The 12,596-nt window shown below is 37.7% G+C and overlaps 1 protein-coding gene across 1 annotated transcript in view; it reads right to left on the bottom strand.

Annotated features, from left to right (window-relative positions):
• The window catches only part of LOC113406437 (intersectin-1-like), a 198,772-nt gene that overhangs the window by 89,173 nt on the left and 97,003 nt on the right, over positions 1 to 12,596 (bottom strand). The window contains exon 17 of the mRNA XM_026651320.2: positions 2,288 to 2,412. Within this exon, the coding sequence (XP_026507105.1) occupies positions 2,288 to 2,412 (125 nt within the window). The remainder of the gene's footprint in view (positions 1 to 2,287; positions 2,413 to 12,596) is intronic.

The raw sequence follows: 12,596 nt of genomic DNA on the forward strand, positions 1-12,596 counted from the left end.
CAGGAATTAACAAGTGGAAACAGACCTTAGCTATTTTCTCTTTTCTCTCCAACACCATGTCTGCACTTTAGGAAAGTTCTTGTCCCAAAAGCTACGGCCAGTTCTGGTCATATTACTCAAATACTTTTCTTCTCCTGCACAATCCCCTAAGGCTATGTCCACACAGCAAAGAAAAACCCGTGACTGGCCCATGCCAGCTGACTCGGGCTCACAGGGCTCAGGCTGCAGGGCTGTTCCATTGCTGTGTAGACCTCTGAGTTCCCAAGCTCTGGGACCCTCTCACCTTGCAGGTACTGTCCCAGACTCCTCTGCCAAAGAAACAGAACTGAGTTATTTGTGCTATGCTCAGTGCATAGTTGTCATCATTTCAAATAAAGTCAAAACAAGTTAATATAAACTTGGGGTTGTGGCTGCTAGGCCCTCATTCATCCAAAGGTTAGGTGCACATGCTGATGCATTTTAAGTTATTCTTTCTCTGATTTAAGTATAAATGCAGAGTAAACTGCAATTTAACAAACTACTCAAAACCCCATCCCTTTCCCACAACAGTACAAAGATGTAGGCTGTCTCCAGCTAACTACAATAAAAGCAGCGAACACCCCCACTGCCCTATGGTGTGTAGATGTCTCTCGTAGCTTATTTCTTTCTCCCATTTATTTACTTTTGTCACCTAGTCTCTAGCCCATTCTATCTATTTACATGCCATTCTCTTCTCTCACTTGTATATTGTTGTCATCTTTTCTCTTCCATTGAAAAGCAGCAGGAGATTAAACTGGGAGGTTTAAAATATTATCCAAGAGACGAATCAGTCATTTTCTATTTACTTGTTATTTTGACTTTTTTGAAAACTTTAGGGGGCAACGTTAAGGTTGGTGGTGGGAAAAGCCAGGTGGTGCAAGCGAATGATTAATGATTATGTAACTGTGGGGAATCAGATGGAAGCCTAAACTGTTTGCCTCCAGACATACCCATTAGAACTGCATGGGGCCTAAAATTTCCATCTTCTGGGAAATTTTGCATTTCCAAAAAATGTTTCTTTCTGAATCAGAAAAAGTTGGATATGCAATATTTTCTTGGGAGGGACATTTAAAAAAAAAAAAAAAATTCAGAAGAACCAACATGGAATTTTTCAACATTTTCTGGTCCCAGCTCTTCTGTTGGAAAAATTTCAACCAGCTCTATTACTAATGTTAGAGATTTTTAAAGAGATGTAGAACATTATGTAAATAATGTGAGGCTTTTAACTGGACTCCATTAACACACTTTCAATTTTAACTATTTTTTCATAAGCCTTTTGTTCGCAAATACGGTTTTCAGTGAGATCTTGTTTTTCACCGAATTTTTCAAATTGGTTTGAGTGGGGAAGAAGGAACATAGTTACGTGACTTGCCCCAGGATGCTCAGACAGTCTGATGGCCCAGATTACAATTTAAGGCCTTTCTAGCCAGCTCCCAGTCCTTTGTTCTAACCACCTGACCAAGAGCTTTTGTTTAGATCAAGGATTTAATACTCCCACATTGTGTGTGTGATTGGTTTCAAAAGAATGTTGAAAACAAAATCCAAACAGCTACAACAGCTGTATCATATTAAAATTTTCTACTGTGTTTTAATGAAACTTCTCCCTTATGGAAGAAAGCTACCAGCTAGTCTTCATACCATATATATGGAAAAAATGATTCTTAAAACAAAAATATTTCTTGTTCAGTATTTAATTCTTGTTGTAACTTACACATTTTGTATTACACACATCCGAAAAATTCAATGCATAGAAGCATATCAAACCTTTTTGATTTTTCCCTAGACTCCCAAACAGCATGGTCATTTAAAAAAAAAAAAATCTGTGCACTGGAGAAGCATTTCTGTTAAACAAACACACACACACACACACACACACACACACAAAAAGCATACCAAGCATCCTAGTTTCTTTGCCAAATTCTCATCTCCATATATTCCTGCTGGTTCAGAATTCAAGGAAGAACCAAAAGCAAGGGTGTGGTTGTACATACATAAGTGTTTGTCTCCACACTAGGCTTTGGATTCAATGATGCAAGGCTTTCCCCCTTTCAAGTGCAGTCTCCTTTTGGGCTGAAACAAAAATCTTGGCTAAGGACCTGAGTTTTCTCCCTGTTTCATAGAGCTGCCAACATACTGATGATGCTCAGTAAATAACTGAGTTTAGATTAAATTCTTAGGAACTGAAAGTTTATTTTACTTGTATGTGAAACACTATGCACACCTATGGCTCTAAATAAATTTTGTATTAAGCATAAACTAAAACTATTACCTTTGGGTTTCTTTTTGCTTTTCCAGTTCTACCGTCTTTCTCTCTTGCTCCTTCTGTTTCAACCTCTCAACTTCTAAGTTCTTTTGCTTCTGAAGCTGCTGCTTGTTATGTATCTCTCTCAGCTCCTACAGCAATCAATAAATATATTGCATGTAATAATGTACTACATATCACTATCACAACAAATGGCTCCACATTTCTCATTGTTAAGGACCCAGAACCTTCTTAAATATTACCCAAATTTTTGAAAATCAAGTAACTGGCAACAGGTCATACATTTTTACATGTTGCCATGATTTAGCCCTCAAAGTGATAATGCTGACATTTTATTGTCTACACCATAGATTCTTTAGTCTCCATTCCTTGCTATAGTAATTGTATTTTTCATTAAGTTACAGAACCTTGTCTCAATACAGTTATATAAGTGAGGTTGTATAAACATGAAATTTTGTCTCTGATATGTAGGGCCACAAATGTGTAAAATGCCATATTAGAATGGTCATTATTGAATATATATAGAGAACTGTTATTTACTTCATTCATAATCAACATACTGATTTAAAAAGTGAATCAGGCAGCAAGAACACTTCTTCACAAAAAGCTGGAAGTCTCTGCTCAGGCTTTTAATATTTACAGTTTATCTGGCAGTTATCTAAAGTACGGCTCACAGAGCTTTCCAAACATTTATTCTCTCTCCACTTTTAGTCATATTCCCAAAGGTGATAAAGAGTTCAAAGAGACTGACTTGTTTCTTAAATACTGCTGTAAATGGCTAAAGAATTTTCTTCATAAATAAATAATCTTTATCTTGATGGTGGCCTTATTTTTATTAATAAGTTATTAGCAGCTTTGTTATATAAATTTGTCAGATTTCTTACCTACTCATGACAATTTTTTAAAAATTAACTTCTGAATTGTTCTTACAAATATTGGCAACTATTTTCCACTGTATATGTTTCAGTTTGAAATTGATAGGTATATCATTGCCATATGAACTGCTGAAGCATTTTCAAGATTATTTTCTCTCCAAGAAATGGAATATTTTCAGCAGCGTCTTCAGAGCTGAATTCAGGCACTGAAACAGATAGGCTTGGCAGAATTAGATTTTTATTTTTGTTTTAAAATCATTTTGACTGATAACACTGACATTTATTTTTAAGGTTTTTTTTAATTTTTATCAATTTAAATTTTCCCACTTGAGGGAAATTATGGGGAGGTCAAACAATTTTTAATGACAGTAGACACAGATTCAAAAAGTTAAAGCTTTATAACTGTTAAAACACAAATTGTATATTTTGACATGTGACGCTGATAAAAGTAAATTCCCTTACTTTAAACTCAAACTCCCAAGCAGCATTTTTCTTTCTTTACCCATCTGTAAATTGTGATCATCAATGGAAATATTTATTTCAGTGGTTAGTGTGCGTACGGTGAAATCAACATTTACCAATAAGATCTAATCCTTTCAAGCCTAGAAAGAGGAATATTAATTTGCACAAATTTGATGATTTGGGTGAAAAGAACTGCTTGAATTGTTTGGGTAGCGATGAATGAATGCAGCGTGTTTAAAATAATAAAATGTCAGCACTAACATGAACAGAAATTATATTATGACCATCTTTGTACACCACCACCTAACTTTGGGGTCTGATTGTCTTGTCAGTGTTTCTTTAACTAGCTAGCTGTACAAACTGGGAATGTCTTTATCCAAAACATTTGAGAATTGTCTCTACCCTTGAAAATTAGTCGCACATCTTTAAATAACCACTTCCAGTTTATGAAGAAAAATCTACTGTAGTCTTCACGTATATAAAAATAAGCATAAACTATTCAGCTTCTATGGCAGGGAACTCTGAACTTTATATATATATACACACTAATATTTTCCATGTCTTAGTGAAACATATTGAAACTTGCACCAGACCAGACAGGTTTATATTTCTTATACACTTACAGGTTTATCCTTTATCACTTAGGACTGAAACATGTGCTCTCCCAGGTATTATTCATATACTGGGCCACTTAATCTTTGCTTTTGTCAGAATTTAACAAAGTTTTTTCCAAATAAAGCTTTCATGTAAGGTGTTTAATTTTCTCACATTTGGACCTTGCATTTTAACAGAACTGGAAAGTGTATAAAAGCAGCAAAAATGAGAGCTGAACGCTGACAAGTCAGAAGTGATTCGGCAAGCAGCAATGGAAAAGAAAATGAGCAGGTTACTTTGCAATATCATTAGTGACTTCTCACCTACAGTTTAAAAACACTTAAATAAATGTGATAGTCGTTCATTAATTTTCCACTCCCTTTTAAAGTCTGCAAAGAATGGTTTTTGACTGAAAACACCTGTATGTCACTGAAACAAGTATATACATTAATCCTTAACTGCAATCACACAGCAGAGCAGGCTGGGCTAGATTTTAAAAGAGGTATCCAAATAACTTAGATTGTGATAAACAGTAGCAAGTGTCATTTGCAAGATGCAACAATTCTGTTCTTTGATCTTAAGTAGTTAAAAAACAGGACTAAGTCACTAGGCCAAGAAGCGGAACTAAAATCCTTGGAGCATTAAGGTCAAACTTTAAAAACACACAAGAACAAAAAAAATAATTAAAGAAGATAAAGCCCAACTATTTGCACTAAGGCTAATTTATTTTAACAGGACATTTAAAACAGAATGAGAGCTATTTAGCCATCCACAGACTTCAGAAAGAGTTCTACTCTAATTTAGAGAGAGTTTCTATTCAGTTATTTATTTTTAAAAGTTCACCAAGTTATGAAATCCATAAAGGAGTACAGACCTGATCTTGCAGGAACTGTTTCCACTGAACTCCCATTCACTTCAGTTGGAGCTCTGATTGCACCAAAATTGCAGGATTGCAAACTGTAGAACCTCAGAGTTACAAACACCTGGGAAATGGAGGTTGTTTGTAACTCTGAAATGTTCATAACTCTGAACAAAACATGGCTGTTCTTTCAAAAGTTTACCACTGAACATTGACTTTAAACAGCTTTGAAACTCTACTATGCAGAAGAAAAATGCTGCTTTTAACCATCTTAATTTAATTAAAACAAGTACAGAAACAATTCCCTTACCATGTCAAATCTTTTTAAAAAAAGTCCCCTATATTTTTTTCGTGGTTTACATTTAACACATTACTGTACTGTATTTTTGTCGTCGCTGCTGCTGCCTGCTTGTGTACTTCCGGTTCCAAATGAGGTGTGTGGTTGACCGGTCAGTTCATAACTCTGATGTTCATAATTCTGAGGTTCTACTGTACATTTTTTTTTTTTTAAACACACATATGTAGGCTTACTTTACAACTAAGCTTATTTTATAACTAAGCATGTTTTATAACAAGAGTTGAAAACCATTGCCACCTTCATCCGCTAAGACCAGAGTTGGGTGCTTTCACTAGAAGAGTGATGTTTCCATTCCAGTTTGAAGAATCTGAGTAGGTGTCAGCAAGGTCAGTAACTGCTACGGGAAAAATAGAGCCCCTAGTGCAGGGGTCGGCCCGTGCCGTTTCCCACAGCCCCCATTAGCCTGGGACGGCGAACCGCGGCCAGTGGGAGCCGCAATCGGCCGAACCTGCCGACACGGCAGGTAAACAAACCGGCACGGCCCGCCAGGGTGCTTATCCTGGCGAGCCGCATGCCAGAGGTTGCCGACCCCTGCCCTAGTGTTTGATATCTGGTCCAAACAGGTAAATAATTTCCGTTCACTCTTCTAAATAAAAAAATAATTTTTATCTTATTTATAGCTATATATTTAGTTATGTAGAATCTCCAGTTTTTAAAAATGTAAAAAATGTTTAAAGGCATTTAAGTTCACCATTTTCTTTTCCTCAACAAATTGGCATACTAGTTCTATATTTTGCTGAGCAAAAGATTTTGAATATGAGGTACGTAAGCAACCCTAACAAGCAACATACCCAATAAAATTGGGTATCCAATAGCAAATGGTAATTTCCAACTGTTATCTGAAAGTAAAACTGTAATTAAGAAAAGGACTTATTTGCAATAAATAGCTCTCTTGCATCAGCTATAATAAAATGGGAATTAAATTATCAAGATTTACATTTTATTTACTGTACTGTCTTGCTTGGCATGACATTTAAAAATAAAAAAAATCAGCATCCCCACAGTACTATATAAGATACCAACTAAACAAACTACCACTACATTTCAACAGGACAGCTGAATGAAACTCTGCTAAATATTCAGTTAAAAAAACACACAGTCCAGTACCTGCTCTTTATAAAAAGATAGGTAACTGCAAGTCGTAAGTTAGAACGCTATACATTTGTTGAGATATTCATAACTTTAGGAGTTCATATTTTATCCACCATTTGTGGTGTTTGCAAGATTACCAATGTGTTATCCAAAAGGTGCAAGTAGACACTGTTTAAAAATAAGCAACTAAACCACAGATATACATAAATATTTTGAAAAGTTAGAGAGCACTGTCAAAGTTGCAAATCTAAACAGTCAAGAAGTGTAATAGCAAAGATTCTGATGATACTATTAAGACACCCACACAGTATTTTTGAAAACTAGGAAGGTTATTAAGTGTATGTAGGACAGTAAGTACATAATGTGGGCAAGTAAAGTTGCTATGAAAACCTTAAACTATTGCATTTATTGTCTTAGGACCAAATCTTGCCTTCCCACAGAGAGGCAAGAGGATGCCCAGGAAACTTCCAAGGATTATCCTGTGGAGCTTCCACCAAATCTTGCCCTTGAGGGGAAAGGATCGGGGGCATGTGGAGCAGACAGGGGTGGAGCATCCCAGCCCTCTAGATCCAAGCGGAAGGCAACCTCTAGTCTGGTGGTGGGCAACGTGCAGCCCGCAGGCCACATGTGGCCCGCCAGTAGTCCGCGAGACAGTTTGTTTACGTTGACCGTCTGGAGGCACAGCCGCCTGCAGCTCCCAGTGGCCGCAGTTCACCGTTCCTGGCCAATGGGAGCTGCGGGAAGCAGCACGGGCCGCAGGTTGCCCACCGCTCCTCTAGTCTCACTACTCACTGAGGGGCTCTCCCACCCCACCCCACGAAGCATCATCACTCCTGAAGCAGCTGTGCTATCCTCGACAGCAACACTCCCACTCCCTTATGCCCCATATCAGCAGCCAGGGAAAAACTGTATCCTCTAATGAAGATGAATTTTTTAACAGCCTCTCGTAGAATACCCAGCATCACAAAATGCAGTGCTCTATATGAATAGAATATGTATGATGCAGCATAAGTGTTTCTCTTTAAAGTTTCTTAACACAATGGTCAAAACAAGGAGATTCATTGTTTTAAATGTTATACTCAAAAGAAAAATATAACTACTAGTACCCTGTCCTGGTTGTAAGTGAAGGGACACAAGAAATACTACTTTCATCTAGGCAATAAGTAAAGATTAGATCGAAATTCAAATTTGGATCTAAACTTTTGATTAAGATTTTGTTCTAGCACCTCTTATTAAATACTAACTTAAACACCGCACACTCATCTGTTTATGGGAAAGCAAAGCAAAGCACATAACTGGAGGTGGTTCATCACTCTTAGATTGAGATGGATGAATACTGCCTGTCTAGGACATGGAGACCTTTAGAAAGAAGTCTAAGTGGTTGACGCAGCCCAGGAGAACTGCCAGGCACTGCAGCATTGCATCTTCCATTGCCACTGACTGGAAGAAAGAAATGCTCAAATGTAAACAGTCATTCATATGTAACACTTGTCCAGTACACATTGACTAGACAGGGACTGAAAACAACTGGAATATTACACAAAATAAGACTTTTTTCCAAGAACATGGCTTCAGTTGTGTGCCACATTTTTTCTGGCATTAAGAGTAATATATCAGTAACTGAAACCTATTTTTAAATCAGTTGGCTACACTAATTTACTGGCTTTCACCTCTTGTATGTATATTAACATACATGCTAAATATGTGAATCTCCAGCGTTATCTGAAATTAATATCTGATCTTTGCAGCCAAGAATTGTATTTACAATGATTTTTTTTTTTTTAAACTGATCAATCTTACAGGGTTTCTAAATGATTGTGGCCTTTGTAAAAGTCAGGGTTTGTATATAAATAACATATATGCACAAACTGTATTACATAAAAAGAGTAACATAATAAGCCTTCCTTAACCCAGAACTATTTTACATTTCTATGTAAAAGAGTGGATCCAGGTAGGCCTATATCATACTCAAACATATATTTAAACTAGATATAATATACAGGCCAAGATTTTCAAAACGAGGTACCTAAAGTTAGGCTCCCAAACCCATATTGAGACATCAAATAAGTGGCCTGATTTTCAACCATGCTACACATATAGCAGCTCCCACTGACTTCATTATTCTTATTCCATCACACACTCCCCAAAATAATATATAGCATTAGCTACTGTCAGTCTTTCTTGATAATGCGCTTCAAATCTGATCTAAAAGTAATGAACGGGCACTAGGACAGTGGTTCTCAACCAGGGGTATGCATACCCCCGGGCGTATGCATAGGTCTTCCAGGAAGTACTCAACTCATCTATATCAGTGTGTCTCAATCTAGGGGTTGCAGCCCCCAGCAGGATCACCGGACAGGTTAGGGGGATTGCAAGTATGGGGCCATCATTAAGAGGTGACAAGCAGGGCAATTTCCTGGGGCCCCAAGCCACAGGAGTCCCACAAAGCTAAATTACATGCTTCAGGTCTGCTGCCTGGGGCTCAGGCTTCAGACAAGGCTAACAAGTGCAAAACAGGCTCAAGTATCACACAGATATGCAAGTACAATATTTATATTCCAATTGATGTATTTTATAATTATATGGTAAAAACGAAAAAGCAAGCAGTTTTTCAATAATAGTGGGCTGTGACACTTTTGTATTTTTAGGTCTGATTTTGTAAGCAAGTAGTTTTTAAGTGAGGTGAAACCTGGCAGTACACAAGACAAATCAGATTCCTGAAAGGGGTACAGTAGTCTGGAAAGGTTCGGAACCACTGTACTAGGAGACTGCCTAAGACAGCCAACTCATTTCATATATTATGGACCTGGACCAAATTCAAACTGGTGATCTACAAGTTAGAGACTCTCCATTCTATTTTTTTTTTTTTTTTTGTTTTTTTTTACCAGTTGCCTCAACCATGCAGTCCCAACAACCTGAAGATTTTCAGGTATTCAGTAAGGAAGCCCTAAGATACTGCTTTTGAAAACCCAACTCTGAGTGACATTGTATTCCAAAAAGAATGAGGAGTACTTGTGGCACCTTAGAGACTAACAAATTTATTTGGGCATAAGCTTTCGTGGGCTAAAACCCACTTCATCGGATGCATGCAGCGGAAAATACAGTAGGAAGATATATATACACACACAGAACATGAAAAAAAAATGGGTGTTGCCATACCAACTATATGTGTATATATATATCTTCCTACTGTATTTTCCACTGCATGCATCCGATGAAGTGGGTTTTAGCCAACGAAAGCTTATGCCCAAATAGATTTGTTAGTCTCTAAGGTGCCACAAGGACTCCTCATTCTTTTTGCTGATACAGACTAACACGGCTACCACTCTGAAACCTGTCATTATATTCCAAAGAGCTTAAAAAACCCATTCATTGTGTGTCCACTCATGAGTTTTTGACTTGAAGGAATAAGCGACTGAAGAGCCTCAGCCATAATGAGAAATTTAATAGAAGGACCTTTATTAAGTAAGACTTTTAGGAGGATTGAGAGAACTGCCAGCCAAACCACCAGTCTTCATCTACCTCATGGTTACATGATTGTGTATACCATTAAGACACAAGGAAACAATTATAGTAATTCAGATAATTTAGCCACTACTCTGGCTACCACAGGCCTTCTCTTATCAGGGAATATAAAATACTATAAAATATATGCAATGAAAGTGCGACCTACAGTTGTGACCTTAAGAACCCCTCAATGCCAACTGGCAAAAGATTCACTGTTCTGTAACAGCAACGCTTAACAGGCCTGACAAGCTCACTACACCTACACTACGCTACACATTGCTTTCATAGTATTTATCCACAAAGAAGGTCATGTGAGGTCTTCAGTAAAAGCTGGGGAATACTGTTCACTAATATTGTTGTGAAAGGTAGGTACAAATACCATGTAAAACATTTATATATATAAAATTACACACACACACACACACACACACACACACACACACACACACAGTGCCTAACGTTTGAATCAATGCAGATTTGACATACAGGTTTCTGACAAAGGATGTATATTCACCTGTCTGCCTCCGTTCACATGTAAATTAAGCATTGTAGGCCAGCACAATGAAAGCCCTATTTGCATACAAACTCAACAGGAGGAAGTGAAGTTAACATTTAATCAACACACCAGGGAATAAGCCACAGGGGTCATCTTGACTCAGGAAACAAACAATTACTTTGGGGAATATAAGGAGGCAACAGGATACCCCTTTTTCCTGCACTTGAAGTAATCGGGGCAGTGTGATTATATTAATGAAAATGGGATCCCAAACAGCCTTGGTTGGAAACGCTTCGAAGACTGCTTTTAGACTGATGGATAGCCTGTTAAAGTTAAGTGTAGTCTCTAGAAACTATATATTGATTTTGCTTTATATATAACCTGTTTCCATTATCCTTACTCTCTTAAATCTTCCCTTTGATAACAAACTTATGATTGTTTTCACTATAAATGTATCTCAGTGCTGTGATGTTATACAGTGGCTGATCCTCAGCTGAATAAAAGAAGCTGGCGTTTACACCATCCCCTTGGTGATAGCAAAACTGGTATTTCTGTGAGTAGCTGGTGACAGGGTCCAGATATCACAGGGGAATGCTACAAAGGAGCTTGGTGACTGGGATAAACCTATCGTTAACCTGTAAAGCAAATCAAGGGCTGGCATTGGCCTGAGGGGATTGTTTGTTTGGCTTACGGATTGGTGTTGTCAAGGAGCTGATGCACAGTTAAGCACCAGCAAGTTTGTCTCTTGCTGGAGGTGTGGGAGGGAGTAACAAGGCAACTCAGTCTTCGGCACCTCCAGGACATGCCACAATCTTATACTCTGTTGTTAAAGAGAGGAGCAGTAATCTTAAACATGTTAGAACTTCAGATAAGACTTGATCTATGGTCTCAGTAGTGAAAAGGCACACTAAATGCTTTTGTTAAATTATTCAGTTTACCTTATCTCTCAAAACATAGTGTTTTATCAACTACTGACAGACAGGTGATTAGTGTGGTCTCCTTTTCAAGAATAAAGTGAATTAGAAATCTAATTTATCCACATTATTTTAGGATATATTCACAGAAAAGATATGCAATTCATATCTGTAGCCAAATTAACCTAATATAAAGACAATTCTCCTAATCAGATCTAATTTCAAACCAGAATAGCTATAAAACCTTTGCTCGTGTTGCAATATAAAAAACAAAATGTTCAATGTATTAGTTGTATGTTGCAGGAAATACTGTATCTTCTCCTGGATGCTGTTTTTAAAAAAAATATCCATGGAAACAGTGAGATAAAAAGTTCCTTCATATTAGGTTATCATTTTCCTTTTTTTTTTTTTTTTTTAAAACGTAACTGTCAGGAAGAAGTCTTAAACACTATCTTTGAAGGATGCTCTTCCTCTCCTAGCTGTTGCCATTTCTCTACTTTTACTGTGTGATTAGATAAAGCACAGTCTCAACAACTGACTAATCAAGCTATGAACTGACTAAACAGAAGAAGTGAAAGTATGAAAAGACAAAAGAAAAACAAACTACAGTCAGGAACAAGCGTGACAGAAAAATTCTGCATAGAAAACAAAGTCAAGTCACTTTACAGGTATGTTTAAAATGAAAGGTCTGTAAACTTGCAGAAATACCCATATATACTCGTTCACTAGTCCGTTTGTTTATAAGCCGACCCTCCAAGAGGGTTAGGTAAAAAGAGTAAAAACTGTATGACCCTTTCATAAGCCAACCCTATATTTCAGGGGTTGGCAAACTTTGACTCCTGGCCAGTCAGGGTAAGCCACTGGTGGGTTGGGATGTTTTGTTTACTTGGAGCATCTGCAGGCATGGAGCCCCTCAGCTCCCTGTGGCTGCGGTTCGCCGTTCCCAGCCAATGGGAGCTGCGGGCCCCATAGCTCCCATTGGCTGGGAATGGCGAACCGCAGCCACAGGGAGCTGAGGGGCTCCATGCCTGCAGATGCTCCAAGTAAACAAAACGACAATGTATTAGATATTCAATTCAATGATTCCATAGAGTTTAAAGTCATCAAATTTTGGTGTAGACCCGTTTATAAGCCAAACCCCGCTCTTTGATGCGTCAT

This window comes from Terrapene carolina, unplaced genomic scaffold (assembly GCF_002925995.2).
Source record: "Terrapene carolina triunguis isolate 2854851 unplaced genomic scaffold, T_m_triunguis-2.0 Scaffold30, whole genome shotgun sequence".
Lineage (NCBI taxonomy): Eukaryota > Metazoa > Chordata > Testudines > Emydidae > Terrapene > Terrapene triunguis.